Source organism: Budorcas taxicolor, chromosome 8 (genome assembly GCF_023091745.1).
Source record: "Budorcas taxicolor isolate Tak-1 chromosome 8, Takin1.1, whole genome shotgun sequence".
In the NCBI taxonomy this organism is placed as follows: Eukaryota; Metazoa; Chordata; class Mammalia; order Artiodactyla; family Bovidae; genus Budorcas; species Budorcas taxicolor.
Window position 1 is genome coordinate 49,734,018 of NC_068917.1, and position 16,850 is coordinate 49,750,867.

The window sequence follows — 16,850 nt, forward strand, 5'->3', positions numbered from 1 at the left end:
CATTCAGAGACTTGAGGAAGCCAGAGACACCCCATTTTCTCTGCCAAGAAAGGTGTATTTCCAAGCACCTCACACACCAAAACGTAGAACTGGATTTCTCAGATGGCTAGAATCGGTCTAATTTTAGCTTTGCCCAGCCTTGGAATGAATGTGCTGAAAATTTATTCTGCACCTCCTCTTCTCTTAAGTGGCTCTTTTCCCCTCAGGCTCCAGTGGGATCCTGACCAGCTCTCAGAAGCCATGCAACAGGGTTCATTTGATGAGAGGCCCAGAAGGATGCCATCATTCAGTAGCAACACTTTTAGCAACCAAATTCCCTCATGGTAGCCCTTAGATTGGGTCTTAGAGAGCTAGTAGACACCTGAGATGCTTTGGGGCTATTCAAAAAAAAACAACCAGGAACCAACCAATCAGACAATGACAGCAAGTGCAACCCCCATCAGTTAATCAGGGTGTTTGGCAAAGCTGTCTAGACAGAGCAGATTGTCACTCTCCTTTCCTGAGTTTTATTATCTGCTGTTTCCAATCATGTTTTAACACTCACTTCTGCTCTCAACACCAAAGCAAATGTTTCAGCTGCTAAACTGAAGATAAATTGAGATTAAGGCTGGACTATCATTTGTGTTCATCCAACCTGGCTCAGAGGTGAAAAGTCATTTTGGGCATTTACACTCTTTGTTTTTTTTTTTTTTTTTTTTCCTCTTTTTCCTTTTAGTCTTTGAGCACATTTGGAAAGTAACCTTAGAAGTTTCATTCTAGCTTTTTTTGGCCTTATTGATATTCTCTGGGTTTAGGACAAACTACAAGAAAAAAAATGAAATGTATTTTAAAAATCTATAGTTGGTTAACACTGTTTCCCAGAAGTGAGGGCATTTAAAGTTGTCCTCCCTTCTGAGGTGTGGGACAGATGTTAATAACCTCCCCGCCACCCTGCGGCCCCCATTATACAACCACATATAATATATTCATTCCAATTAAGAAAGATTATTTCTGCAATATGAAATGGCTTCAGCACTTTTGCAGCTAAAAACAAAAAGAGTTAGATATGGAGCGCGTGCATTATGTTACAAATGAGTCCCTCTGAGAAGGTGTGCAAGAATGAGCAGGGCTTGGAGAGGTGCCCCCACGGCACGTCCACAGGATGGGGCTGGTGGACCCTGGCAGTCTAGGTGGATATGAGATCCAATTAGCCTGAACACATGCTTCACAAACCAACCTGGACATGGCACAGAAAAGAGGCAAGACACCGCAGGGCAGCATAAATGATTTGTACCTTTCTCAAACAGCTTGGTATCGAGTCTCCTGGGCAGTTCTGAATGACAGGGCGGGGCTGTCACCCAATCTCCCTTGGGCCCACTCAGTGCCACAACATGGAAATCAAATCATTTAGAAGACAGGGATATTCAATGACACAGGCCAAATTTAATGACAGATTTGGGGGCAGTCTTCTATACCCATTTGAGAAAGGACAAATACTGTTTAGCACTCTAGACAATAAACTGGCTGATTTAGCTTAGAACAGTGGCTACTACTGCAGCCAATTTCAGAACATCAAAACGGAAGGTCAGTGGTTGGGGGAAGGGAGTCATGAAGGGTGCATCCATCCAAGGTTGGGTTGGCTAGATACTGGGGTATGTAGGAAATGGGGCAGAAATTTACTCTCACACACATAGGGCATCACAGGTCTACTCAACAATGTGGTACATCTGTTTCCATACTTCACTCACACAAAACACCACACTTCCACCTCCAGGGTTTTTGCAAGTTCTAAACTACAATCAGCCCTTCTTTAAAATAACAATAATAGATCCTCTGATTCAGCCAAATGGTGGTGTTTGTTGCACTAGGCTGCGTTCATAGTACAACATCAATAAATGGCCACTTGTAGACGGACGGACAGAATCCCACTCATAAAGCACACCTATACCTCCCTCTTTCTCCCATCCCAAAATGTCACATTGTCAACAGACCTATGGGGGCTTAATCTCATAGGGGAAGAAAGGAGAGATAGGAAAAGCAAAATAATGTAAGTGGAAAAGCAAATTGTTGGGGAAAAATAGTACAGTTAATTGCTGAGAAGAATGATCACAGGTGGGCTTTCGAGTGTCATGTTGCCTTCAGGGACCATTTGAAAGAATGAATTCAAAAGCGTTTTCCCCCGTCCCTAGAAAGCTGTCTTGGTGAAGGCTGCACATTGTCAAAGATATTCCAACTGGGAGATGGAATTAGAATTTTTGCTCAGTGAGTTGGCTAAGTCTCATGAAATGGGTATTTGTTCCAATTAGGTGTTTCAGAAAAAACCTTCTTGCCTCAGATAACTCATTTTGAGAAGAAAAGAGTATTTGTTCAAAACTCATCAGGGAAAATGACAGACTAGTGCGTTCTGCGGCTGTTGTACACAGACTCTTCACGGGCCTGTAGGACTCACGCTTTGCGGTCATTCGTCCTTATTTCCCTAGTCTTAGTCCTACCTAAAACTGGCAGGGGTGGGTGTTGGGGGATGCCGACTAGTTTTTGCTCCTGTTCTTAATAAGCTATACTGTCTAGATATATAACTCTAATCCGTGTCCACAGTCCAGAGCTCAGATAGTTGGCCTGTCAGCAAAAAATGTTAGAAAAATGTTAATTCAACAATGGTGGAAGGATGTTATTTCTAGAGCTAAACTCCTCAGGGAAAATGAGAAATGGTTGCTCCTGGGATTCAACTCCTCCACAATGAAAGATATTTCTTTTCTGAAGCTTTCTTCCCAAATAATTTCCCAATGCTTGGTGTGCCCTGACATTTGGTCCAAATAAAATGCTGGAACAGACTCATAGGATACAGCTATCTTCAAACTCAGTACAAGAAGGGTGTTTATTACAAAGAATCAGCATCTATTAGGGCATGAAGCATCAGGGGCCTGCTGGCACTCACTCCCTACAATGAGTCACTTCATGATATACTTTTTTTTTTTTTTGGCATTTATAAGCAAGCAACTCCGTTTATAACCTAAGGCACTTTCCATACTTCCAGGCAATGAATACTAGCTTCTTTTGAGTCTCAATAGCACATAATTTAAGACAGTGGGGAAAAGGAACTGGAGAATAGTTTCCAGTGCAAGGAAAACACCACGCAGCTGTTTGCCCTCACTCTTGAATTCTGATGGCGAAATTGAGAATTGTTTATTTGTCCTGAAGTCAAACCCAAGGAATTTATTTTTTAAAGGCTAGAATAGGGATGGGGAGTAATGATATAATATACTTTTAATATTGAAATATTCAACACATGGCCCCAGGATTTTGAATCCCCAAGGAATTTAGATCTTTTAAAATGGTCCATTCTTGGTCAAATTTGGCACACCAGATGTCACAGGAAGGACATACCTGAAAAAACATCCAAGGACTACTTTGCTAAAATTGTATATTCACCTTCTATAATTGTTTTTTTACCTCCAAGATAGCAAGCTAGGAATCAGTCCTCTATCTTGAGCCATTTATTGAGAACAAACAAATGAACTTGGAAAAGATATGACCCAATTAAAGTTAAATACCTGACTTTGGTGTATGAGAATCATAAACTTGCTTACGGTCTATCTGGTCCGCAAACACTTCCCCATAAATCATCCAATAGGGCATGTAGAAGATGTTCTTGGCCAGTTTCCATGATGGCTCCTCATTGGGAAAGAGAATGGCTTGCCTGGCGACCCCAAAACTCATGAGCACCACCAGCATGATGATGACAAAGTACATCATGTCTATCATCTGGAAGCAGGGGGAAGCAGAGGGAGAAACAAATGAAAACCAGAATGATTGAGTATTCCTGTGATGCTGACACTGATGGAAAACTTGGTTCACTTTTGAGACTGCTGATAAGGGATGTTGAGACAGGGAGCTGTGATCAGGTAACCACTTGGTCTACTGAAACCAATGTCCAACAACTCTTAACAGTTACTAAGAAAATCATTTAAAAAGAAAAAGCACAGGTACAAGAGGACCCCTTCATCTTCCATTGTTTTCTGTGGGACCTAGTCATGACTAGGCATGAGAGTCAAATGACACAGAAGCTTGAGCCTATGAATGTAGTACTAACATTTTTTCTGCTCCTGGGAAAGGCAAATGTCCTTGCTGGGTCTCTTTCTTCTTAGCAAAGTTGGAACTGGGATAGTTGAACTATTTTGACAATTATTGCCATGCTGTAAATTCTCCAAATTCTGAAAGGCTTATCAAGAGCTGAAAAGCCCAAGAGAATAATTATTTGTAAACAAGACTCAGACAACCCAAATATCCATCTTAAACTGCCTTACTCTTGTGGCCCCACCTCATTGCACAGTTTTCTACCACAAACCAGTCTCTCAGAGAACCACTCTTTCTGCTTTTTCTTCTGCATTGTATCCTATCAGTTACGGAGGCTGTTTTTTTTTTTTTTTGTAGGAATTAGAATCAGGTAGCCTAATGGCCTATTTCTGTGCTTGCTGTTGAAATGCTGGATTTTCATCTTGACAGTTCGTAAAATTCTTGACTTGTACTTGACTCCATTCAAGTACAATGCTATCTCTTGTTCCTCTTTCTTTCTTTTTTGCTTGTTTTCATGATACATGTTATCTGGGATCTGTTTCTCATATGCCAAATTACTTTCCTGTTATCACCGAAAATAGATGAGGACGCAATAACTATTATTCTGCCTGGCCAGAATCCACTGCCTCCTTCTTTCAGAAGCAGTTCTTTCGTTTTTCCCACCCATTTTGGCCCTAAAGGTAGGTGTCTTTTCCAGGCTGGGTTAATCATGGTAACTTGCTGTCTGACAACAGTGACACAAGACAGGCCAACCAGAATCTTTCTTTGGATTCTTTTTAACTGAACTGGGGAGAGAAGCTCCCTTGCTCTCTCTGTAATTAAGTGAATTCAGAGTGTCTAAGGCTGTTTCCCACTAGGCAAACAGATCAGAGTGAATAAAGCAGGTATTCCAGGGAAGGAGACTGGGTTGTGATGGTGGTTTGGGGCCTGGGTGCAGTAGCTTCCACCATGCCCTGCTGTAAATCAAGTCATCCCTCCTGGGTTTAAGTTAATAGGAGACTGGTTTCTATCCCTTGCATAAAACCACCTACTAGAAAAGACTGTCTTCTCTTGGATATCAAATTTCCTGAAGGAATGCCCATCCACAAAGAAAGACCGATGATAATTTTATCAGTGGCAATGAAGGCTTTAAATTAGTTTTAAATTTCATTTTGCAAGGATACATTCCATGGTGCCAGTTACTGGAATTAAAACATTACAGACTTCCTGTAGGCCTCAGGACACTAGGGGCTCGATACATTTTAGGTTAATTAATCAACTTACAAGGCAACTTCAAAATCTCTCAAGTACTGTCTGACTTTGAAATTAAATATATCAAAATTTGATGTTCATTCATATCTGTTCACTGTCCTTAAAAATATATGCTATTCTTTTCACAACTTAGTAGCCTCAGAACTCTCTTAAAATGAGAGAGTCAGCAGTTTTATAGGCAACGTGGGTCCGTTTCTCATCCCCTCTCTCTCTTATCTTGCAAAATTCTTTCATCATTTATTTACAAAAAGTTCTATTAATGAAAAAGCACAAAGGGGTCCTTTCTGTTATATTTATTTAGACTGATTAAAAGGTGGGTGGGGAAAGGAAGGTGTTTACTTATGAGATTTAGGACCTAGTTTGATCCAAGAAAATTCAGCCAGTAAATACAGCAACTGTTCTAATCTAATTTCTCAGGACTGTTTCCATTCAGCTTGATCATAATACCTATTCAAAGGGTCAAAACAATCAAACAAACACTGTTCCCAAACACTCAACTTCACATATTTCAAAGGCGTCATAACTTCATATAAATACTGGTATCTGCTGAACTGCAGAAACAAGATATTTTCAGAACTGGGTCTGGCTTCTGCTTTTAAACAAAAATTGTCCAATTGGTTCAATATGAAGAGTGCTGATTGTCTCTCATTCTTTTAAACATCCTTCAGTTGGGTTGTATCAGTTCAGTTCAGTTCAGTCGCTCAGTAGTGTCCGACTCTTTGCGACCCCATGAATTGCAGCACGCCAGGCCTCCCTGTCCATCACCAACTCCTGGAGTTCATTCAGACTCACGTCCATCAAGTCAGTGATGCCATCCAGCCATCTCATCCTCTGTCGTCCCCTTCTCCTCCTGCCCCCAATCCCTCCCAGCATCAGAGTCTTTTCCAATGAGTCAACTCTTCGCATGAGGTGGCCAAAGTACTGGAGTTTCTAGAGGAGAGCATATACTGCAGTGGTTAAGCATGTGTCCTCAGGTGTCAGAATACCTGAGTTCTCGCCTTGGCTCTGCTAGCAAAAACAACTAGGTGATCTTGGGCATGTTGTTTGGTCTTGGTTTTCTTTTAATTTGTAAAGTAGGGATAATAATCATAACAGTAATGACGCATATTTTTTTTCTAAGGATTAAATGATATAAGGTGTGAAACAATATGAGTAGTTCTTGGTAAAAGTTAATGTATTATTATTATTACTAGAATTGAAAAAAGGTCACACTGTGGAGTGAGAGAGGAGTTTGAAACCTTTGTTTCTTGCCCAGTTTTAGTCTGTTCGAATGTGAGATAAATAAACTAAAGCCTATTTCATGGGGTTGTAATGATTGACATGTCTGACATGGTGTTTGGTGCATAGTAAATGATACCTATTTACGTTGTTTTTATCCATGTTACATAAGTGGTATAACTTAGTACTAGGCTTAGAGAACCACTGAGAAGTAGAATATGAAGGAAAAGAGGTTAGAATTCTGTTAAGTGATTTTAGAGCTGACGATCAGTTGGAAACATACTTAATCAGTATTGAGTCTAAGTACCTTAGCTGCCTTCAGTTGTGCCTGGACCAGGTAAGTTACTTCACTGTTTAATATTAAATAGGGGCTTTTGGAATAATCACATCTAGGCATATTTTGTTAAGCTTCCACTCTGGCAGTCCACCTGGCTCACTGATAATTCTATAGACATAGTTAACCTATCTTCTGGATCAATGGCTCAATTACTGAACTAATTATCTTAAAAGCCATAGAAAGACAACAAAGTCCCCAAATATACTCATTTTCTACTTATGAATGATATCACTAACTAGTTAAGAATAAGTTAGAATGTAGAAAAATGCAGTACATCTCTCTTGCTCACTCCACGGTAAGGTTTCATTCTTATCAAAACTGGGGAAATAATCATGTCATTATTAAAAAGACAGAGATGAATTTTAAAATAGACGTGGGGCATTAGAGTTGACTTTACTTATTTCAATTATTTAAATGTGACCCAACCTCTTAAAAGTAATACGCCTGGTTTGAGTCCTTCCTAACTTTATTTACTGAAATAAGGTAATGATCAGTTAGGAAAAACAACCCATCAGATAATGTATTTGCATAACACAGTGGTTCTCAACAGAAGGCAACTTGCTCTGCAGTGAACATACAGCAATATCTGGAAATGTTGTTGTTGTATGTGTGTGTGTGTGTGCATACACACAAGTGCATGTGCTCATGCACACACATATCACTGACACCCAGAGGATAGAGGCCAAGGTTGCTGCTAAACACCCTATGATGCACAGGACAGCCCACCCCACCCCACCCCCAACAAAGAATTCCCTAGTCCGAAGTAGCAATAGTGTCAAGATCGAGAAAACGTGGCTTAATTTTGCAGCTGTTCTTCACTTTCATTGGGTACATTTGAAAATACATTTGACAGTCTCATAGAACCTTTTCTCCTCTGTCCAGAAAATTCATACATCTACACATTGTTATATATAAATTGTGTGAAAAACTATCAGATCCTGTCTCCTAACTCTCTCCCATAGACTAGGTGGAGATTCTGCTTTTAGATGCGGAAATTTTCACCACCATCTCAAATTCAATACTAAAGTATAATGATATAAGAGGTAATGTTATATAATAAGATACAGATTTGTTTTCTAATCAAAAATCTCTCAAACGAACTGGGATTCAGTTTTGGGTAAGTAACTCAAGCTTTTTTTTTTTTTTTAATTGGAGGTTAATTAACTCAAGCTTACTGAATTCATTAATGATCCTCCAGTTAAAAAATAAATAAGCTGCCCACTTCAGTATTCTTGGCCTTCCCTTGTGACTCAGCTGGTAAAGAATCTGCCTGCAATGTGGCAGACCTGGGTTTGATCCCTGGGTTGGGAAGATACCCTGGAGAAAGGAAAGGTTACCCATTCCAGTATCCTTGCCTGGAGAATTCCATGGACTGCATAGTCAATGCAGTTACAAAGAGCTGGACACAACCGAGTGACTTTTGCTTTCACTACTGAATTCAAGTTTTTCCACTACAGAATGGGCTTTGTGATGTTCTCTCTAAACAATGCTGGTATTAAAAACACCAAGCTTTTGTTCAAAAGGATTAGAAATGGAGCAAATAAGTATTCTCAGTTTTTTCCATTGTACTTTAACAATGATAAAAGATACAGTTTATCAACTTCCTACTGTGAATCAGATACAGTTGGCCACTTAACATGCGTTATTTCTAATTATCACTGCAACCTTATGAGATCTGCATTTATTATTACTACTTGGAAATGAGCAAACTGCATCTCCAAGAGTTGTTAAATAAATTGCTCAAGGTCTCATAGCCCTTTCCTTTTAGATTCAAATTCTCCCTCTCTTTGTATGAGGTGTATGGTTTAACTGATAAAAGCACCTAGTTTCTGAGCATCAGGCTCCGATTCCTCCTCTTCTGAGTTTGGAGAGGGAGCTGATTTACTGGTGCAGTTTCAGATTCACACCGATGCTGTCCTGTGAGTGCTCAGCCTTTATGGAGAAAGTCTAGAAATGAGTGTATGTATTCCAGGGATACTGGAACAAGTCCAAAGCCATAAGTAGGGAAGCATATTAGCTTGGCACTTGGGGTTCTTTTTTTTTTTTAAGAATAAGTAGGAATATCATTCTGGAACCTAGTTTCTAACACGTCATTTCCCAGTAATGTAACAAAACACATGATATATTGACAGAACTCAATGTTCAACTCAAACGCAACATAAGTCATCTCATCTTAAATAACCTGGCTTTTCTTCCATCTGTGTACAGTGAAGACATTTTTTCTAGAACTTCATTAAGAAAAAAGAAACCTGTTAAACATTGAGTAGATATCCATATCGTCTCCAATGTCCAGCTAAAATGTAACCTCCACAGGAGGCCTTCTCTGATCAACCTTTTATGTCCCTGTGGCATTTGATGCACATCTGCTTTAGCAGTCTCACACCCTGTGGTAGTCACCACTCGCTCTCATCATTTATCTCACTGAATGAGGATCTTTATATACTCAATTCCCACTCAGGTGGCCAGCACAAAATAGATGACGCTTATTTGTCAGTAAGTTGAGTGAGTGAGAGTGAATTCTCCAGTTACGTATATAGATGAAGTCAAACTTCTGAACACGTGAAAGGAATTAAAAAATAAAACACCTCCAGGGCCATCTCAGACAGTGATGGCAGGCCCAAATGAATGATTTCCCTCTTCCTATGATAAGCACTCCTCGTCCGAGAACTTATAACATGGAATCAGAGGACCTCGCTTACCATTTTTCCAATCATCATCACATATGGGCCCAAATACTTGTTCACGCCGAAGATGTCTAATAGACGAATGTACCAATAAATGATGTTCACACAATAGATGACCCTCCCATCACTCCTGAAGGGTTGGTCTTGGAGACGAAGAATCATTCCGACAGAGAACAGAAGGATGGCAATGAGGTCTGTGACATTCCAGTACTCTTGCAACCACACCTTCACTTTTTGTAGCAACTTTCCTGGCTCTGACATCAAAATCTAAAAGTCAGGAAAAAGAGTGAGGTTAGGCTTGATTTCTGTCTATATTTTCAGCCCAGTTGGAAAGTGCTTGGTCTGTGAGCTGACATTAGTAGCTTTTTTTTGTCTACCTGTATTTATTCAAGAGGCTCTGGATGACCTAAGCTTAGCTCAGTTGTATATAAGGAGTAAATCTGATCCTTTAGGATGCCTTACAATCCTAAGACACACATTAGAGTTTTGGTATTAAATTACTGATTCTTAATACCCTGCAAATCTCCAAAATCCTTCTCCATCTCAGTAAACAGTATCACCATGTTGAGTTACTCAGGCCACTAACTTAGCAGGATTCCTTCATTCCCCTCTTTCACACCCACGTCCTCTGCATCAACATATCAGTTCTATTTCCAAATACAACCTAGTGAGACCTCTTCTCACTACCTCCACTGCTGTCCCCCTCTCCGAAGCCCCATCCCATTGCCCAGACGACTGCAATAGCCTTCTAACTGGTATCCCGGCCATCACTGTTGCCTAGCCAGCCTCTGAGCAGCACCCAGAAAGACCTTTAAAAGCCTAAGGCACAATCTGGGTGGTGATTACACACTTGTATAGGTAGGTAAAAAAATGCATCAAGCTGTACCCTTATGAGGTGTTCATTTTCTTACAGGTGAATTAAGCCTCAATTTAGAAGAAAAAGAGAGACATGAGAGATGGATGAATAACAGCAAAACTAGAGCTGCTGCTGCTAAGTCGCGTCAGTCGTGTCTGACTCTGTGCGACCCCATAGACGGCAGCCCACCAGGCTCCTCTGTCCCTGGGATTCTCCAGGCAAGAACACTGGAGTGGGCTGCCATTTCCTTCTCCAATGCATGAAAGTGAAAAGTGAAGGTGAAGTCGCTCAGTCGTGCCTGACTCTTAGCGACCCCATGGACTGCAGCCTACCAGGCTCTTCCATCCGTGGGATTTTCCAGGCAAGAGTACTGGAGTGGGTTGCCATTGCCTTCTCCGAAAACTAGAGCAAATTGTGATAACTGAATACTTAAACCTTTTGACGGTTTCCATTACAAATACAGAAAGATCCAAATTCCTTATGGTGGCCTCATTTAACATCCCACCATATTCTCCCTGTTCTGTCTTCAGATAACAAATCCATTCTATATTCAGGACATTTGCACTTGTTCCTTCTGTTGGGCATTTTCTTCTCCCTGACTTTTACATGTGTGGTGACTGCTTATACTCAAGGTCTCCACTCATATTTCCCCCTCCTAGAAGAACTTTCTTGACCACCCTCCTTGCAGTGGTCTCCACATCCCCAAGTCAATTATCCTATTTATTTTTTGAAGATTTTTTCCACTTGTTAAAAACCTTCCTCATACATGTTTATGTATGAGTGTACATATATGCTGGTCTAGCCAACTAGCTATCATCTATCCATGTATTCCTCTCAATATTCTTTGATCTCTCCTCTCATCTATAAACTCTGAGGACAGACCCTTTGTTCCCTAGGGCCTGCTACATAACAGACACTCAAGAAATAGTTGTTGACTGCCTGACTGATTGTTGCACAGATACTCCATAGTAACTGTCCACTCCCTTGTATATCTTAACTGCTGGGTGGTATTCTGACTTATCTTAAATCCAGAGGGGACGTTTTGCTGCTCCACACTCTATGAAATGCACAGCTGGATAGCAGGAATTGCCACCCATTCTGTACCACAGGGTGTGAGGAACCTCATGAAGCTACGTAGCAGGGCTACCTTTATGAATCATTTGTGTTTACCTCTGAGATTTCCACCTCTTCAAGCCATGACCCACCCCTTTCCCAGTTCAGGATCTTTCAAAGAAGGAAGTGCAAAGATGGGACAGGTTTAATCTGCAGCTATTGATCTGAATCTTCACAATGACTTTAGTAGCTTGCCTTGGCCTGAAGTGTAAGGAAGGGTGGTCTTAGTAAGTCAAGACTGGAGCTTGAAAGGCTGAGCAAGATACCAGGAGCTACCTGGTAGGTTCATTCTTCTAGTACCTCATTCCTAACCCCCTAGCCCTCAGCATGCATTGGAATCACCTGGAGGGCTGGTGAAAACAGTTACCTAAGCCCCACCCTTGGAGTTTCTGCTTTAATATGCCTGAGGATTTACATTTCTAAAAGTTCCCAGGTCATGCTGCTGACCACAGGTTGGAGTCACTGTCCGGTGCCCTTGAGGAATTCCTGTTGCAGTTGTCCTGATGGCTCCCCATCCATCCTAACGAGACAAAAATCAGTGTGTGCGCTCCCGTAGGTGTCCTAAGGGGTTTGGGAATGTCTTAAATTAAGAGTTTCTCTAACCGTTGGTCCATACTCTAAGGTTTGTAGCAAAATATTTTTTTAAAAACAGTGAAAGTATCTTTGTGAAATCTCAACATAGAAACAGATAAAAGCAGAGTGCATAAGGTGAGGCCTCTCTTAGGATCCCTGGGATCCAGGGAGCGTCCTAGTTTGTAAACACGGGCAGAGTGGGCCTAAGGCCGGGTCAGTCTGGTTTAAGACCCAGCTCTCTTTCATAGCTGTGGGATGCAGAGAATTTGCTCAATCCCCGAGTCTTAGTTCCCACAGCTGTGGAGAGGGACGCCCTCACAGCCGCGTCATCTACCTTACAAGTGGCCGGAGGAGGCCCCTGTGGGAGGATGAGCACCCGCACGGAGCAGCAGTTACGTGCTGTTACAGGATCACCCGGCTTGCTGGGCTGACTCCGTGCAGAAGAATGTGTTGCCGGGAAGGGGTTGGCAGAACGTGAAACCACAAAGCCCTCCTTGTAGGTCCCTGGAGGCACAGAAGCCTACAGATTTTCCCTGTTTCCAGGCTCTTGCGTCTGAGGTCTGCAGGGCCCGTGCTGACTGTGAGGCGGCTCAAGGCGGGACCCTTGGCGCCCGAGGATTTCTTTAGTGGATTCAAGCATGTGGGGCGAGGGGCAACCTCACGGGGCCGGAGAGGAAAAGGTCAGATACTTAGGTGGTCAGTGCCTCCTGTCCCACAGCTGCCTTGGAAACAAGGGCTCTTGGTTGACCCCCTGCTGACCCCGGGCTCCAGGCTCTGCCCTCCCTGCTGTTATATGCCGCCTCAGGAGAAATGGATAGCCAGCCTGGAGATTCCTGGCAGCCCGCCGGCTTGGCAGCTTCTTCCAGAACAGTCCGTGGAGTACAGACTGCTCCCTGTCTTCTTCTAGTCTAGTCCCTGGAGAGATTCCAGTCTCCCTGCTCTAGCCTTTCCCTTTTCTGCTTATCATGGGGAAGGAATATGCATCTAAGGCTTTAAATCACAAAGCCAGCGAGCTGGCTCTTCACAGCAACAGAGCCCTTAGCAGTAGCAGCCTCAGTTCTCAGAGAGCTACACAAAGACCACAGCGAATTTATTACTGTTTTCAGTCTACAAATGGGGAATACACAACACTGGTCAGGAAGTGGAAGGCATTATGGATGGGAAAGCCTGAGAGCAGACAGGCATCCATTAACAACAATAAAAATCCTGTTCCTTATAAAATGGGACTCTCAAAATAGGGGTGTGATGGCTAGAATTTAAATATCCCAAGGTAGTTTAAAAACCCAAGGGAAGGGCTCTTAACCATTTACACATATTTTAAAAAATGATCCTACTTTTTCTTGGAGGAGAACATTTTAGCCCTGATAGTAAGGCCCTTTTAACCTGACTTAGTAATGAAGGCAGGGATTTCCCAGGTGGCACTAGTGGTAAAGAACCCACCTGCCAATTCAGGAGACATAACAGATATGGGTTCGATCCCTGGGTTTGGAAGATCCCCTGAAGGAGGCATAGCAACCCACTCCAGTATATTCTTGCCTGGAGAATCCCATGGACAGAGGAACCTGGCGGGCTACAGTCCATGGGGTCGCAAAGAGTTGGAATAACTGAAGCAATTTAGCAGCAAGCAGCAGTAATGAAGGCAAGTGTGAATTTGTGGGTTTGTAGGAATTATTTTTTCTGTGGAGCCCAATATATTTTCCCACTGACTATAGTACAGCAAGTAGAGCTCTTGAGAATGCAGTGGACTTGACAGGGAGTAATTCTTCCAGAAAAAGCCTCGCCAGCCGACTAGTTTCAGGGGGAAATGCAGAGGAATCTCATTGCACAAGCCTGCCATCCCTGTGGACTTGGGAACCAGCTCTGGGAGCCTGTTGGACGGGGTTGCAGAGCCCTCTGGTGGACGACTGCTTGACTGCATTTAGTATAAAGGCTCTGAATCTGATGGCCCAAGGTTAGCCTTGAATTCAAGTGTCACAAGAGGGGGCCATTTTGATGGCTTCTTTTTTTTTTTTAATTTTATTTTTTATTTATTTATTTTTTTTAAATTTTAAAATCTTTAATTCTTACATGTGTTCCCAAACATGAACCCCCCTCCCACCTCCCTCCCCATAACATCTCTGTGGGTCATCCCCATGCACCAGCCCCAAGCATGCTGTATCCTGCGTCAGACATAGACTGGCAATTCAATTCTTACATGATAGTATACATGATAGAATGCCATTCTCCCAAATCATCCCACCCTCTCCCTCTCCCTCTGAGTCCAAAAGTCCGTTATACACAGCTGTGTCTTTTTTCCTGTCTTGCATACAGGGTCGTCATTGCCATCTTTCTAAATTCCATATATATGTGTTAGTATACTGTATTGGTGTTTTTCTTTCTGGCTTACTTCACTCTGTATAATCGGCTCCAGTTTCATCCATCTCATCAGAACTGATTCAAATGAATTCTTTTTAACGGCTGAGTAATACAAAAACAGTGGTTAGATGCCACGAAGTAGGTGGCAATGCCTTAACCGTATGCGTGTTGTTAGGCCCGAAAGCCTCTTCCATCCTTGTCAAGGGGAGTGCTAACCTTCTCTCCTTTCATACAACACTGATGGCTTCTTTAATGCGATGCGGTGAGGGAGAAGAGAGAGACCCATACCCTCAACCTGAAGGACAAGAAATATGCTCATTTTGCCGAGGGCTGGTAGAGAGGCTATTGCCCAGCAAGGGGATAATAAATGTTGAGAAGGAATAAGCCAGGAAATAAATTAATGAAGGCATAGTTCTTCCTGGAGCTGCTGAAATGCATTTGCAGAATCATAGGTATTGGTAGACTGGGTCCAAAAAGACCCCAAGTAAGGGGTTGCAATGGGAATTAAAAGTGGAAAATTCAAAGATTAAAAACAGTTTAAGTAGAAAAAAATTTAAAAGTCACATTTATCAAGATGAGGAAAGAGAGGTGTAAACAGTGTTGAAGAAAACTGGAAGTTTCTTGGGGCAAGAGTGATGCTCTAGAAAATATAGATTAGATCTCAAACTTACGTGAAGTGACAATCTTATAAACACACACTGAAGCCTCCCAGGTTTGTCTGCAGTGGTCGAAACCACATCCCTTATTTCTGTGGCAGAATTAGAGAAATCGTTGCTGGCTTAATTTGGACCCCAACCTTCCTTACTCCCCTCCATTCACAGAGGTAACTAACCACTGTCTTTCTCCTCTGTTTTCTTTTAGGAAAGTGGTTACCTCTCTCATCTTTTCTATTCCCAGGGTGAAAATATAGGAAATGACGATCCATTCCTGGGTAGAAGGCCAGCGCTCCATCTTCACTAGCACGATATAGTTGAACAGCATCAAGTATCCGATGTACGCCAGCTGTAAGGAAACACAATACAGTGCTCTGGCTGCGAAGACCTGGGAGCCCTGCCCTTGGGCAAGGGCACTGTGCAGCAGGACACGACAAGGTCAGCAAGCAGGACGGTTAGTCACGGTGAAACGAACTTCTAGGCGCTAAACCATTGAAAGAATTTTAAAAGACTACAATATTTGAAATAACTGATATTCAGTCTTCCTTTTGAACCTTGCATGTCTCGGGTCCCCACATTCTGCTTGTACCAATGTGTCATGATGCACCATTTTGTTTTGCAATTACCCCATTTCTGGAGTCTTCTTGGCTAAAAAGGGAACCTCCTCTCTCAGGGACTGCTCTTGCGTAGATATGAGGCTTGGGTCCTTGAACCAGGACAGCACAGTGAATTTTTGCCTAAAGAATGCCAGGTAGATTAAATGTCTATAAGAAGGAAAGGCAGACACATGCTACACTTGTATATTGGTGAAAACAACATAAAAATAGCCCGGACTTCCTTGGAGCCCCACTTTAATTCTCTTGTGTTTACTTTTTTCCCCCCTTCTATCTTAATGTGCTTGCTTGGCAGTACCCTGGGAGGGTTTTACCTCATCCCTGGTGCGACTTTCCTGCCCTGTCCAAGCTAGGATAGTCCTTCCTGGTTTCTCCTTCTTTGAAGCAAAGCAAGAGAAGACAAGCAATTTATAGGAAAGAATGAGTCTGCGAGGACTGCGACTTGGAGTGAGATTTATTCTCACGAGGCACTAACACTAGAGGTGGAACCCTGATGAACGGGCTGAGTGGCAGTGTATCCCAGGAATACTCCTCAGGGTTCAGGTTTGGTGACTGTCACTGGAGGACTTAGGTATGTCTAGTGAGCGGAGAGTAGGAGGGCTGGCGAGTCCCTTACAGAAGAGGCTGAGGTAAAAATTCATTCTAGGGTGGGCAGTGGCAAAGAAGCTAAGCCTTTTCTAGGTGAGGCTTCAAGTTGAGTATTGTACTTGCTAGCTTTAGGGGCCTCAGGGGCTGTGATTAGAACTGAGTAATTCAAATCTGCACTCTTTGGAGCTTAGCAAAGAATAGGAAATGGTGTGGGCGAAAGGACTGAGACCTTAAGAATTCTGGAGGTACAGGGTGATTCTGAAGCCCTGGAAGCTGCTTAGAAGGTGGAAAAACATGCAGCCTGGCTGGGGACACAGGGGTTCGGGCAGCCCTGCAGAGCTCGAAAACACTGCTTTCTTTCCTAATGGACCTCTTTTCTTTCCTTCCCCTCCTTTTTTTCTCTTCCACCTTTCCTTTATTCCCTTCCTCTTTTCCTCCTCCCCTTTCCTTTTTTCTTCCCATTTTCTTTTTTCCTTCCCCCTTTCTCTTTTTTCTGTTTTTTTCCTTCCCCCCTTTTTTCTTTTGTCTCCCCTTCTTTTTCATCCTTTTTCTTTC

The 16,850-nt window shown here is 42.4% G+C and overlaps 1 protein-coding gene and 1 non-coding gene across 2 annotated transcripts in view; both read right to left on the reverse strand.

The window, feature by feature from the left end:
- TRPM3 (transient receptor potential cation channel subfamily M member 3) overlaps window positions 1–16,850 on the reverse strand; it is a 937,530-nt gene that overhangs the window by 56,061 nt on the left and 864,619 nt on the right. Inside the window, exons 20-22 of the mRNA XM_052644496.1 lie at window positions 15,314–15,442; window positions 9,559–9,810; window positions 3,567–3,741 (exon numbers count right to left, since the gene is read on the reverse strand). Coding sequence (XP_052500456.1) covers window positions 3,567–3,741; window positions 9,559–9,810; window positions 15,314–15,442 — 556 coding nt within the window. The remainder of the gene's footprint in view (window positions 1–3,566; window positions 3,742–9,558; window positions 9,811–15,313; window positions 15,443–16,850) is intronic.
- LOC128052905 (U6atac minor spliceosomal RNA) lies at window positions 14,553–14,678 on the reverse strand. The gene has a single exon (XR_008199865.1). It is a non-coding gene; the product is annotated as a U6atac minor spliceosomal RNA (small nuclear RNA).